The sequence below is a fragment of the Coregonus lavaretus genome (genome assembly GCF_964263955.1).
Source record: "Coregonus lavaretus genome assembly, chromosome: 29".
Lineage (NCBI taxonomy): Eukaryota > Metazoa > Chordata > Actinopteri > Salmoniformes > Salmonidae > Coregonus > Coregonus lavaretus.
In genome coordinates this window covers 8,920,779-8,933,859 of record NC_140016.1, presented here as the reverse complement: position 1 = coordinate 8,933,859, position 13,081 = coordinate 8,920,779, and the positions used below count along the sequence as shown (strand labels likewise).

General features: G+C 44.0%; 2 protein-coding genes across 2 annotated transcripts in view; both read right to left on the bottom strand.

Annotated features, from left to right (window-relative positions):
• LOC311104912 (clathrin interactor 1-like) overlaps window positions 1-6,929 on the bottom strand; it is a 34,581-nt gene extending 27,652 nt beyond the window's left edge. Inside the window, exons 1-4 of the mRNA XM_084146887.1 lie at window positions 6,788-6,929; window positions 1,378-1,482; window positions 1,100-1,196; window positions 46-154 (exon numbers count right to left, since the gene is read on the bottom strand). Of these exons, the coding sequence (XP_084003013.1) occupies window positions 46-154; window positions 1,100-1,196; window positions 1,378-1,482; window positions 6,788-6,828 (352 nt within the window). The 5' untranslated portion in view covers window positions 6,829-6,929. The remainder of the gene's footprint in view (window positions 1-45; window positions 155-1,099; window positions 1,197-1,377; window positions 1,483-6,787) is intronic.
• A 5,949-nt stretch (window positions 6,930-12,878) lies between these two features.
• The window catches only part of LOC311105003 (transcription factor COE1-A-like), a gene marked incomplete at its 3' end in the record, with an annotated part of 78,374 nt that continues 78,171 nt past the window's right edge, over window positions 12,879-13,081 (bottom strand). The window contains exon 11 of the mRNA XM_084146987.1: window positions 12,879-13,000. Within this exon, the coding sequence (XP_084003113.1) occupies window positions 12,879-13,000 (122 nt within the window). The remainder of the gene's footprint in view (window positions 13,001-13,081) is intronic.

Here is a 13,081-nt window from a genome sequence, read left to right as displayed (position 1 = left end):
TCTATAGAGACAGCAGCCAGAGAGTCAGCCAGAGAGAGTACTTGCCTACGAAGTGGTAGCTCTCTAGAGATCGTAGGTCGTAGATGTGTTCTCTGGCGCTGGTGACAACTCTCTCTGAACCGTTCCTGATGAGGTGGGACAACAACAGCATAGACTGGGGGAGAAGAGATGGAAAACTATTGTCATAACTTCTTATGATGGCCCCTCGATGTCATGGTCATACCTCTGAACCGTTTCTGGTGATGTGGTGCAACAACAGAGACTGGGAGAGCAGACCTCGGCCCTCGAGGTCAGGAGTTGAATAGCCATGGCTTATGTCTTGGTTATAAACAGAAAGAAAGTCACACACTGTATGCTCCAACCTAACCAAGGTTTACCCATTCAGTTGTTGGGAGACATACACTGAGTACAAAACATTAGCAACACCTGCTCTTTCCATGACAGACTGACCAGGTGAATCCAGGTGAAAGCTATGATCCCTTATTGATGTCACCTGTTAAATCCACTTCAAATCAGTGTAGATGAAGGAGAAGAGACAGGTTAATGAAGGATTTTTAAGCCTTGAGACAATTGAGACATGGATTGTGTATGTGTGCCATTCAGAGGGTGAATGGGCAAGACAAAAGATTTAAGTGCCTTTGAACGGGCTATGGTAGTTGGTGGCAGGCGCACCGGTTTGAGTGTGTCAAGAACTGCAACGCTGCTGGGTTTTTCACACTCAACAGTTTCGTGTATGTATCAAGAATGGTCCACCACCCAAAGGACATCCAACCAACTTGACACAACTGTGGGAAGCATTGGAGTCTAAATGGGCCGGCATCCCTGTGGAACGCTTTCGACACCTTGTTGAGTCCATGCCCCAACGAATTGAGGCTGTTCTGAGGGCAAAGGGGGAAGGGGGTGTAACTCAATATTAGGACGGTGTTCCTAATGTTTTCTACACTCAGTGTATAAATAGAGTGAGCGACTTTCTTTTTCTACCATTTACTCTCCGTTAGTCAGCACCTCTACAAACATCTTTGGGTGTGCGTCAGCTCATGCCTTTTACTAGATGATGACAGGTTGTCATGCTTATGACAGGTTATAGCTCCTCTCTGACCTTATAGACCCTTCTCCAGTTCTTCTTGTTGTCCCTGAGCATCCTGATCCACAGCATGTTCATCACCTCTGGAAACTGCTCATACATAAACGTACATCTGAAGGGGGGGGGGGGTGGAAGAGACACAGAGGGAGCGACGGATAGAGGTGGAGGTTAGGCTACATGGCAACAGGATTCAATTCAAATAACTGTATTTTTCCTGTGAAGTAGGACATCGCAGATAATGAATAAAAGGTTGTGCAATCTAACTGGTGTGTGTGTGTGAACAGCGCCCCTACCTGGAAATCTCTGCCATCTGCTGTCCTGAAGGTCCCCAGGGGTCATCGTTGGTGGCCTCCCTCACCTTAGTCTCCACCTCAGAGTAGTTCATCACCACATTGGTTCTACAGGGTAAAAGGTAAGAGATATTTTACTGGCTCTTATGAAAATAATATGACGTCAAACAGGAGACAAAAAGGGGTTATGAGTAAAAACACTTGAGTTGTCTTTTGTCTTAACAGAAAAGGTCAACCTAGGCCCAGACCTAGCATTGGACAGCCTATTCATGGTAACAGTCAAGACACACAGACTACATTTACATTCAACCATTCTGTCCTCCTGTTTCTCTAGGAACACAGAGTCAAATAACCCTCATGAACATCACGTGGTCCTGTGTGGCTCAGTTGGTAGAGCATGGCGCTTGCAACTCCAAGGATAGTGGGTTCGATTCCCACTGGGGCCACCCATACGTAAAATGTATGCACGCATGACTAAGTCGCTGGGTAAAACTGTCTTCTAAACGGCATATATTATATGAAATTATTATAAACATAGCCGATCTCTCGGAGAGACTGAAAGGTCAACACAACTCTGACACAGGTCAGAAGCACTCTGAAGACATGGTGTGTTTGTGTACACACTATGGAAGTCATCCCACAGTCAGGGAAAACCTGTTTGGCAGGAGAGAGGACAGAGAAAGAAAGAGACAGAAAGGGAGAGAAGAGAGGGGAGAGCAGAGAGGGTAGAGCAGAGAGGGTAGAGCAGAGGGGAGAGAAGAGAGGGGAGAGAAGAGGGGGGAGAGAAGAGAGGGGAGAGAAGAGAGGGGAGAGCAGAGGGGAGAGAAGAGAGGGTAGAGCAGAGGGGAGAGAAGAGAGGGGAGAGCAGAGGGGAGAGAAGAGAGGGTAGAGCAGAGGGGAGAGATGAGAGGGTAGAGCAGAGGGGAGAGAAGAGATCAGTGCCTTGCTCAAGGGCACCAACAGATTTTTCACCTAGTTGGCTCGGGGATTCAAACCAGCGACCTTTCGGTTACTGGCCCAATGCTCTTAACCGCAGACAGACAGACAGACAGCTCGAGACAGAGAGAAAACGCAGGTGGAGTGAGTGTTGGGTGTGGTGGTGAGAGACAAGCTGTGCTGTTTCTTGGTGAATGAAGGGTGGGTCGCCTCAAGCAACGTAGTATCAATGTCTCCGCTATACCCATGGTCCATAGAGAGTGGCTATAGTGTATAATTGACCCACTATCACAGTAGTTTCATACAGTTCCACTGGTTATCAAGTTTTCCAGGCTTCTGTGTAAAGGTGATAACACACACACACTGAAGCAGCAACGTAATAATAGCAAGCAGAATCAGTTACTACCCTCTATAACATCTATACCCTCTGCTAAACTGTATGTGACCAATAAACTTTGATTTAAAAGGTCAAGACTAGGAGCTAGACTGACATTTGGCAGCTAGCCTAAGCAGGGAAATATGTCTGCGTATTTCTCTAGTTTGGTTCAAACTAGGCTATTTAGCTAGTCAGATTAAAAGATAGCTTACAGAAACAAATGAAACAAATATTGCGCAAGAAACTTAACAAGGTCAAGCAGGTTTGGTGACCTGAAAAACCTCCCCACTAAGCATGAGCATTACCAATCAAGGACAGCTGCAGCAATGGAATGCAGTTCATTTTCTAGCCTAACCGTGAAAGAAAACCACATAGAAACAGGCCTAGATCGAGCACTGACATTCAACACATAGGCTGCAGCCTAGCATTGGCTACAGTAGGCCTATAGCTACCCAGACCAAAGATTATCTACAGTATATACTGACTTCCTCTCTGCTCAGACATAACCCCATGGAGTAGGACTCGGCTCTCTGCTCAGACATAACCCCATGGAGTAGGACTCGGCTCTCTGCTCAGACATAACCCCATGGAGTAGGACTCGGCTCTCTGCTCAGACATAACCCCATGGAGTAGGACTCGGCTCTCTGCTCAGACATAACCCCATGGAGTAGGACTCGGCTCTCTGCTCAGACATAACCCCATGGAGTAGGACTCGGCTCTCTGCTCAGACATAACCCCATGGAGTAGGACTCGGCTCTCTGCTCAGACATAACCCCATGGAGTAGGACTCGGCTCTCCGCTCAGACATAACCCCATGGAGTAGGACTCAGAAGGCAGTAAAGTCCGTCCTTTATGGCTAAAGTTAGAATTTAGAGAGGATAAGCTGATCTTAGATCTGTGCCTACAATTTCTACCCACAGCTAGGAGAAGGGGCATAGACTTAGCGTTGCAGTGGGCTGAAGGCATAGAGCAAGCAAAGGGGCACCTCCCCTCACTGGCCCCTCCTCTCACTGGGCCCTGCCACATCATCACCCCCCCACCTTCCCCTCACTGTCAGACAGACAGAGCAGCATTGACAGACAGCTGAGAGGACACACCCTCCGTGGTTCTGGAGTCAGAGCCTAAAGTACTGTAGTTGACAGTGACGGTTGTAATCAAAGTTATAAATAGCATCGCTCTAAAAGACTGGGAAACAGCTAGTTGGTGCGAAGGGCTATTCAAATAGCCTATGAGTTCTTAAATAATAGACTGTAGCATGGCTGCCTGGCCTATATACGGGTTTTTCACTACATTTCAAAGAGTTTAGACTACATTGTGTGTACTATCCAGCCCAATACTGTAGTTAGACAATATTGGTTTCCCTCTCTCTGCTTTGTGTGACTATTACCATAATGCCATGTTTGCGTGCAAATTTATGAATAAAATGTCATTCGTCACATGAAATGCTTACTTACGGGCCCTTCCCAACAATGCAGAGAGAAAGACAATAGAGAAATAATAGAAAAGTAAAACATGTAATAATAAAAGTTATAATAAATACAATGAGTAAAAGTGTGTTCCCTGACCGGGAATCGATAGGATCATTATTAATAGGGTAATTATTGATAGGGTAATTATTGATAGGGTAATTATTGATAGGGCATTATTAATGTAATGTTTGCATGGGTGACGCCACAGGCAGTACCACACAGAGGGAATGATATAGCCAAACACTTACACAAGACAGTTATCTTATCTCTTCTCAATAGACTTGCTAGCTACCTCTGTCTCACATTATCAACCTGATCAAACTGAAGCCTCTGATTTTCTCTGTGTATGTAGGTGTGTGTGTGATCACACAATTTGACAAAGGCTTCCGTTTCATTGCAAGTCTGTCTGTAATGCACACACACCAATTTCCTTCATCCTGTGACTAGTCCAAATAAAGTCTTTAGGCCTATTTATTCAGTATTGTATCAATTTTTCCATGTGACCGCCGGGAGGACTTAGAAACAAGAATTGGCAGTCTCTTAATTCAGGTTTAGGCCTCTAGATATCCTTCACAGTGAGACAGCATTCAGACAGCTGTTTCACCCATTACAGTGCAAAGCCCAGTCCTTTTCCTGCTTACTCTTTCTCATTCTCTCATTATTGGCCCCTCTCTCTTCCTGATCCTCTCTCTGTACCTCTGCCTCTCTCTCTTTCAGTACCCCTCTCTCTTCCTGACCCTCTCTCTGTACCTCTGCCTCTCTCTCTCTCCACTCTTCTCTCTGAAGAGGTCACCCAGTAGGGGAGACTAGCAGAGGGGACTTGACTTTTAGCAGGAATGCATTCTTGGACAGGAACCGTGCGCTCCTGCTGTTGCCACAGCTTGCCAAACCAGCCGTTAAAGCTTTGAAGTGGAGATTGCGCAATCCCACTACTTCCCAGAGCGCTACAGTAGGCTTGTGTGTGTGTGTGTGTGTGTGTGTGTCTGTGTCTGTGTGTGTGTTAAATGGCCTCTCTCAGGTCATTACTCAGCAGTGACAGGGCCAGTAAACTATAAGAGAGGAGGACAAAAGACAACAACAAGCCGGTTAAACCAGGTGTGGCTCTCGCTCAGAGGTGGAACCATTCATTCAAGACTTTAGTTTCAATCTCTGCTGACAGCGACTGTACAGGCTTAGGCTAATCTTGTTTATTCCTATGAATGCCATGCAATGCAACCGTGGAATCCACTCTTAGGCTGAGTCCCAAATGGCATCCTATTCCCTATGGGCCCTGGTCAAAAGCAGTGCACTATTTAGGGGAAAAAGGAGACATTTGGGACACACACACTACACTACACTACACTACCATGGAGAACTTTATATTTCATCCAACTCTGGCTAGATACTCTAGCTAATAATGTAGTGACAGCAATGTCTTCACAACGCAACTGTATGCAGCGTGACATTGCCTCTTGATTGTGCAATCTATTGTTGCATTCAGCAAGTCATTGTTTATCACAGAGTTACACATTACAATACTCAGTCTGTGGTTGATAGTGGTCTGGACTCCACCTTTCTTCTTCTGGCTGCAAAGCACCTCCAATTTGCAAATGCAAAAGGCCCATATGGCCATATCAGATATACACTACAGTCAAATATATTGTAGTTGTTTTGATAATTTAGCCTATAGTATACTCAGAAGTATATAGGTAGCCAGGCAGAAGTTTGAGAGTTATCCAGGTGTTCTAAGCTTACTTGGATAATCCTATACTTAAAAATACAATAAAATAAAAAAGACTAATACATTAAAGTCAAGTCAACTGAGCTGTGGCAGTTTTGATAGACCTGTGACATGAGAAAAGCTAAATGTTCTGGTTGTTATGCTAGGTACTTTCACACCCGGAAGTTGGCTTATCAGAATACATCCAGTTAGCATTCAAGGACTTTGCCACAACTAACAGTAGCTACATTTTACAGACAGATGTACCCTCTGTACATTCGTGTGGTTTTGAGCTGGCTAACTACCTAGCTCAGTTTGCTAGCTAGCTAGCTAGCTAGCCAACAAACAAACTGACAAGTGGCTGTCAAGCTGTGCAAAAAAAACTACTGACCCAAGCCAACGTTAAATTGGCTAAAGACAATGCCGCGTAACAAAATAAGGAAAAAAAAGGAACTCGGAAAAATATGAGGTCAAATCATGAAGTCAGTGATCTTCCGGTCAGTAAATCGGAGCTCTAGAATGAGGCCCGAGTTGGATCGAGTTCCCGTTCAAATCAATTTTCCCCAGTTCCCAGTTGTTTTTAACACACACAATTCAGAGATATCCGAGTTCCCAGTTGTTTTTAACGCAGCACAATTTACAGTAGCTGATTAGCTAGCTAACGTTAGCCATCTCAACTTTCTAAGACAGATAACGTGGCTAGAAAGTTGAGTTATCGATCGCTCATCGGATAGTTCAATACGAGATTAAAATGGGAAAATAGTCGAAAGGCAAAAAAGTTGAATTTATCCTGTGTTTGACTGCCACAACTTGGTATTGAAGCTAGCTGGCTAACTAGCTTCCTGCTGCTACGTGACATCAAAGTGTTTGGTACGTGTCTCTTTCAAATAGGTAAACTCAAGAATTTAGCTCGGATAGAGTGAGAATACTTACGCTTTATCAACCAATTCCCGGACTTTCCACATGTTCATCATCTTGGCTCTCTACAGCGGGGCTATCCGCCTCAGTAACCCGTATTCCAAGCTCTCAAAACTCGATAGTGCGGAGCGCTGTCACCGAAATCAAACCTTCAACCAAAGACAGTGTACAGTATGTCTTCTTCTTCTTCTTCTTCTTCTTCTGTGGAGTATATATGTTGGTTGGCAACCATTTTTTGGTGCATTACCGCCACCAACTGGACTGGAGTGTGGACCAGAGACAGTGTAGGTCTCCTAACCAATATTCTCGTCTCCCTAAGGAAACGAAATACATAAATATTACATCCCCTGAAGATTTCCCCAGCAGTTCACTTAATCCTGACTCTTCATTACTCCTCAAATCTAATAACAATCGCACCCTTTCTCTCCCATATTTCTGGCATTAACCCTAGCTTCATGACCACATCCCACTTCAACCCTAACCCGTAGACTCAAACACGACCCTAACCCTAGCTTCATGTCCACATACCAGTTCAACCCTAACCCATAGACTCAACCACGACCCTAACACTAGCTTCATGTCCACATCCCGGTTCAACCCTAACCCGTTGACTCAACCATGACCCTAACCCTAGCTTCATGTCCACATCCCACTTCAACCCTAATCCGTAGACTCAACCACAACCCTAACCCTATCATCATGTCCACATAACGGTTCAACCCAACCCTGGCCTCACCATTTCAACCCAACCCTGGCCTGAACGAAAGTTGAAAATACGTAATTTATAGACGTCTATGATTGGTTCAGATTTGGTCCGGACCGGACCAAAAACCAATATCTGTGCATGTGGAAATCAAGGCCGGTCCGGACTGTACCAAAAAAAACATCCAAAAGGTGTCGGCATCGGTCTGTGCTTACTGAGGTGTAGCCTACAGTGTTGAACTTTATGAATACCCATCTATGTGGTAAGCCTACCGTTTGTAGACGTCGGCTCGTGCTTACTGGGGTGTAGCCTACAGTGTTGCCTGAAATTGAACTTTATGAATACCCATCTATGTAGTAAGCCTACCGTTTGTAGACGTCGGCTCGTGCTTACTGGGGTGTAGCCTACCATGTAGGCCAGCAATGGAATTGTATGAATGCCCATCCATGTGTTAGGCCCACCATTTGTAAAACAGGCCGTTGCATTGGCTTTATTAGTCCTAATTCCTGTGACTAATCAATTTGGCTATTTAAGCTCTGAATTGAGTACCACAGTATCAGTCATAATACCCATAAAACCTATCGGTAAAACCCGGAAGTGGTTCCAACCATTTTTTCACCATTCATTTTTGCATTGGGGATTTTCTAACTACTTCATATAAGGTCTGTGTTTCGTGTAGGCTTACCCTGCCGTGACGTTTTGATAACCGTGCAAATCTCTCTCGGACAAGGTCACTTTTATCAATATATTCCCCTGTAATTACCCCCCCCAAAATGAAATGCCAATTAGCCTCTAATGTGGCTATCATACAGAATTACACATCCTGTCGCAAGCTTTGACGTCATCCCTCAAGGCACATTTCTCCATGTAGTAACCTAGCAAGTAGATCATATTATTGTATTCTTGTTTAGCATTTTTCTAATTACCTAGCTAGCTACATTAGCATTATTTAATTACTAGGATTACCCTCTGGCCTTTGTAGCGAATTAGCTAACCTTAGGTCTCTCTGTCGATCTGAAGCCAGCTGCCAGGATGGTTCTGTGCTATGTACCGGATTGTAACCACTACTCTGTGTGCATTTTATCATTTTATGACCTCTGTAATTCGAGAGGCATCGCTGGAGCCGTGTGATAAGGTAAGCCCTGTTTGCTAAGCTGTTGTGGTTAGGTCAAAGATCTGTGGTTAGCTAGGTGCTCATGAAAATTAGCTAGATAACCACCGACTGTAGTTATGTGTACAACACACGTTACCTTCCTTACAAGTAAAAAGAAAACCAGCATAGGCTAGCATAATGACTGTTGTGACCTTTTTTATTTACAAGTATTTAGTGCGCTAGCCAGTTAGTTAACGTTAGCTCACGGTTTGGTAGTAATACTTTTTCACGTGGTGACATGCTAGGTAGCGTTAGCCCACCAGGGAAGGGATATTTATCTAACGTAAGCTAGTTAACTTTACCTCACCATTCGTGTAGTCAGACTTGCTAACTAACATTAGGCCGGCTCCATGGCAAGGATAGTTGGTTAGCTAGCATGTCACCACTTAGAAAAGTCTGACTACACGAACAGTGAGCTAATGTTAACTAGCTAGCTAGCTAAATATCGCCTGGAGGGCTAGCTAGTTAGGCACCTTGGTTGGCTAGTTAGCTACATTAGCTAAAGTTGGCTAGCTAGCTCACAAAGGACTTGTGACCTCAATGTTTTCCCCATACAAAACAAACTCAGCAAATATGACACAATATTGTGTAAAACATTGAATTTGTAGATGCATCGAAATTGACTTTATGCCCCCTTTCCCCCATGTTTTAGACATGAGGCGTGACATGCGGAACATCAGGCTCACCCCACGAGAAGCAGTGCATGATCAAAGCCATCCTCAGCAAGAAGATCTGCTGAAATGATGTACTGTCTCACTGGGGGTAAGACATCATTTAAACATCAGATATACATTCCCACTGTGCCCATGATAAAATGCAATGTGAATTGTGTTGTACTAGTGAATGAAACTGAGGAGATTGAATGTAATATAACCTATTCTAGGAGCCTATTGTTTGTGTGTAATCTTTATTCATTGTTCACTTGTTTTTCAATAACTTCAGGTACAGGCAGGGATGACTGGGGGCTTCAACAAGTAAGACACAGGGGGTAAGAAATAATTTGAACATCACAGATATAAATTCCCACTGTGTCCATGATAAAGTTAACTATACCGAACCAAAAAAGAAATGCAACATGTAAAGTTTTGGTCCCATGTCTCATGAGCTGAAATAAATGATCCCCAAAATGTTCCATATGCACAAAAAGCTTATTTCTCTCAAATGTTGTGCACATATTTGTTTACATCCCTGTTAGTGAGCATTTCTCCTTTGCCAAGATAATCCATCCAACTGACAGATCTGGCATATCAAGAAGCTGATTAAACAGCATGATCATTACCATGATCATTACCAGTGGCAACCCGTCATTCAGGGCAGGTATTTCCGCCTCCAACGTCGTTTTAGAGAATTTGGCAGTGCGTCCAACCGGCCTCACGAACGCAGACCACGTGTATAGAGTCGTGTGGGCGAGTGGTTTGCTGATGTCAACATTGTGAACAGAGCGTCCCATGGTGGCGGTGGGGTTCTGGTATCGGCAGGCATAAGCTATTGACAATGAACACTTGCATTTTATCGATGACAATTTCAGCCTCCTGTAGCTTAGTTGGTAGAGCATGGCGCCTGCAACGCCAGGGTTGTGGGTTTGATTCCCACGGGGTGTCAAGGCGACGTGTATGCGGTAGGCGAAGTCAAGAGCAGGACACCGAGCTACTGGCAGAACTTTACTAGATACAGTGCAACAAAACAAAGTACACTGGCAACCTCGAACAGCGAGGGAAATAACAAGACCCGCACACATGGGCAACTGCCGCAAAGACCAAAAACAATAACGCACAATACACAATGAGAAACAGAGGGTATTAAAGGGAACACAATCAAACATAATGGGAAACAGGTGTAAACAATAAAGACTAAACAAGACAAACATCGAAACATCGATCGGCAGCAGCTAGTACTCCGGGGATGATGAACGCCGAAGCCTGCCCGAGCAAGGAGGAGGAGCAGCCTTGGCTGAATCCGTGACATGGGGGGCCAGTATGAAAAATGTATGCACTCACTAACTGTAAGTCGCTCTGGATAAGAGCGTCTGCTAAATGACTAAAATGTAAATTTGAATGCACAGAGATACCGTGATGAGATCCTGAGGTCCATTGTCGTGCCATTCATTCTCCACCATCACCTCATGTTTCAGCATGATAATGCACGGCCCCATGTCACAAGGATCTGTACACAATTCCTGGAACCTGAAAATGTCTAATTTCTTCCAGGCCTGCTTACTCACCAGACATGTCACCCATTGAGCATGTTTGGGATGCTCTGGATCGACGTGTACGACAGCGTGTTCCAGTTCCACCCAATATCCAGCAACTTCGCACAGCCATTCAAGAGGAGTGGGATAACATTCCACAGGCCACAATCAACAGCCTGATCAACTATGTGCGAAGGAGATGCGTTGTGCTGCACACCAGATACTGACAGGTTTTCTGATCCACAACCTTTAAAAACAATATATACAGTACCAGTCAAAAGTTTGGACACACCTACTCATTCAAGGGTTTTTCTTTATTTTTACTATTTTCTACATTGTAGAATAATATTGAAGATATCAAAACTATGAAATAACACATATGGAATCATGTAGTAACCAAAAAGGTGTTAAACAAATCAAAAAATATTTTATATTTGAGATTCTTCAAAGTATCCACCCTTTGCACAGCTTTGCACACTCTTGGCATTCTCTCAACCAGCTTTATGATGTAGTCACCTGGAATGCATTTCAATTAACAGGAGTGCCTTGTTAATTTGTGGAATTTCTTTCCTTCTTAATGCATTTGAGCCAACCAGTTGTGTTGTGACAAGGTAGGGGTGGTATACAGAAGATAGCCCTATTTGATAAAAGACCAAGTCCATATTATGGCAAGAACAGCTCAAATAAGCAAAGAGAAATGACAGTCCATCATTACTTTAAGACATGAAGGTCAGTCAATCTGGAAAATTTCACGAACTTTGAAAGTTTCTTGAAGTGCAGTCGCAAAAACCATCAAGCGCTATGATGAAACTGGCTCTCATGAGGACCGGCACAGGAATGGAAGAGCCAGAGTTATCTCTGCTGCAGAGGATAAGTTCCTTAGAGTTAACTGCACCTCAGATTGCAGCCCAAATAAATGCTTCACAGAGTTCAAGTAGCAGACACATCTCAACATCAACTGTTCAGAGGAGACTGCGTGAATCAGCCCTTCATGGTCAATTGCTGCAAAGAAACCACTACTAAAGGACAACAATAAGAAGAAGAGACTTGCTTGGGCCAAGAAACACGAGCAATAGACATTCGACCGGTGGAAATCTGTCCTTTGGTCTGATAAATCCAAATTTGAGATTTTTGGTTCCAACCGCCATGTCTTTGAGACGCAGAGTAGGTGAACGGATGATATCCGCATGTGTGGTTCCCACCGTGAAGCATGGAGGAGGAGGTGTGATGGTGTGGGGTTGCTTTGCTGGTGACACTGTCTGTGATTTATTTAGAATGCAAGGCACACTTAACCAGCATGGCTACCACAGCATTCTGCAGCGATTCGCCATCCCATCTGGTTTGCGCTTAGTGGGACTATAATTTCTTTTTCAACAGGACAATGACCCAAAACACACCTCCAGGCTGTGTAAGGGCTATTTGACCAAGGAAAGTGATGGAGTGCTGCATCAGAAGGAAAAGCAGCCAACAAGTGCTCAGCATATGTGGGAGCTCCTTCAAGACTGTTGGAAAAGCATTCCAGGGGAAGCTGGTTGAGAGAATGCCAAGAGTGTGCAAAGCTGTCATCAAGGCAAAGGGTGGCTACTTTTAAGAATCTCAAATATAAAATATATTTTGATTTGTTTAACACTTTTTGGTTACTACATGATTCCATATGTGTTATTTCATAGTTTTGATGTCTTCACTATTATTCTACAATGTAGAAAATAGTAAAAATAAAGAAAACCCTTGAATGAGTAGGTGTGTCCTGGTACTGTATGTATTTAAGATGTCTGTGTTCCCTGTCATGCGAAATCCATAGATTAGGTCCTAATTTATTTATTTCAATTGACTGATTTCCTTATATGAACTGTAACTCAGTAAAGTCTTTGAAATTGTTATATGTTGCGTTTCCATTTTTTTTCATTGTACATTACTTTAGTTTTTTTAGCAAAACTTGTATGTAATATAACCTATTCTGGGAGCCTATTGTGTGTATGAACTATTTGGAATATATTTGGACCACTGGCTTCTCTGAAAACAGGTACTGACAGGAGGAGCAATAGGAGTCTGTCAGAGGTCGTCAGAGGTCGTCACACTGGATGGGGATGGTGATGGAGGCTTTGGTGGTCCGCACAATGAAGAAGCAGGTGTCCCTTCCAGTGATGTGGAGCTGACCTTGGACCTTGTGCCAGTAAGGATTGTCTTCACGGAGGCGGTATGTTTGTGTATGGTTCTCATGATGTTGCACTTGTTTTTTAACAATGTCCGGTACAGACAGGGATG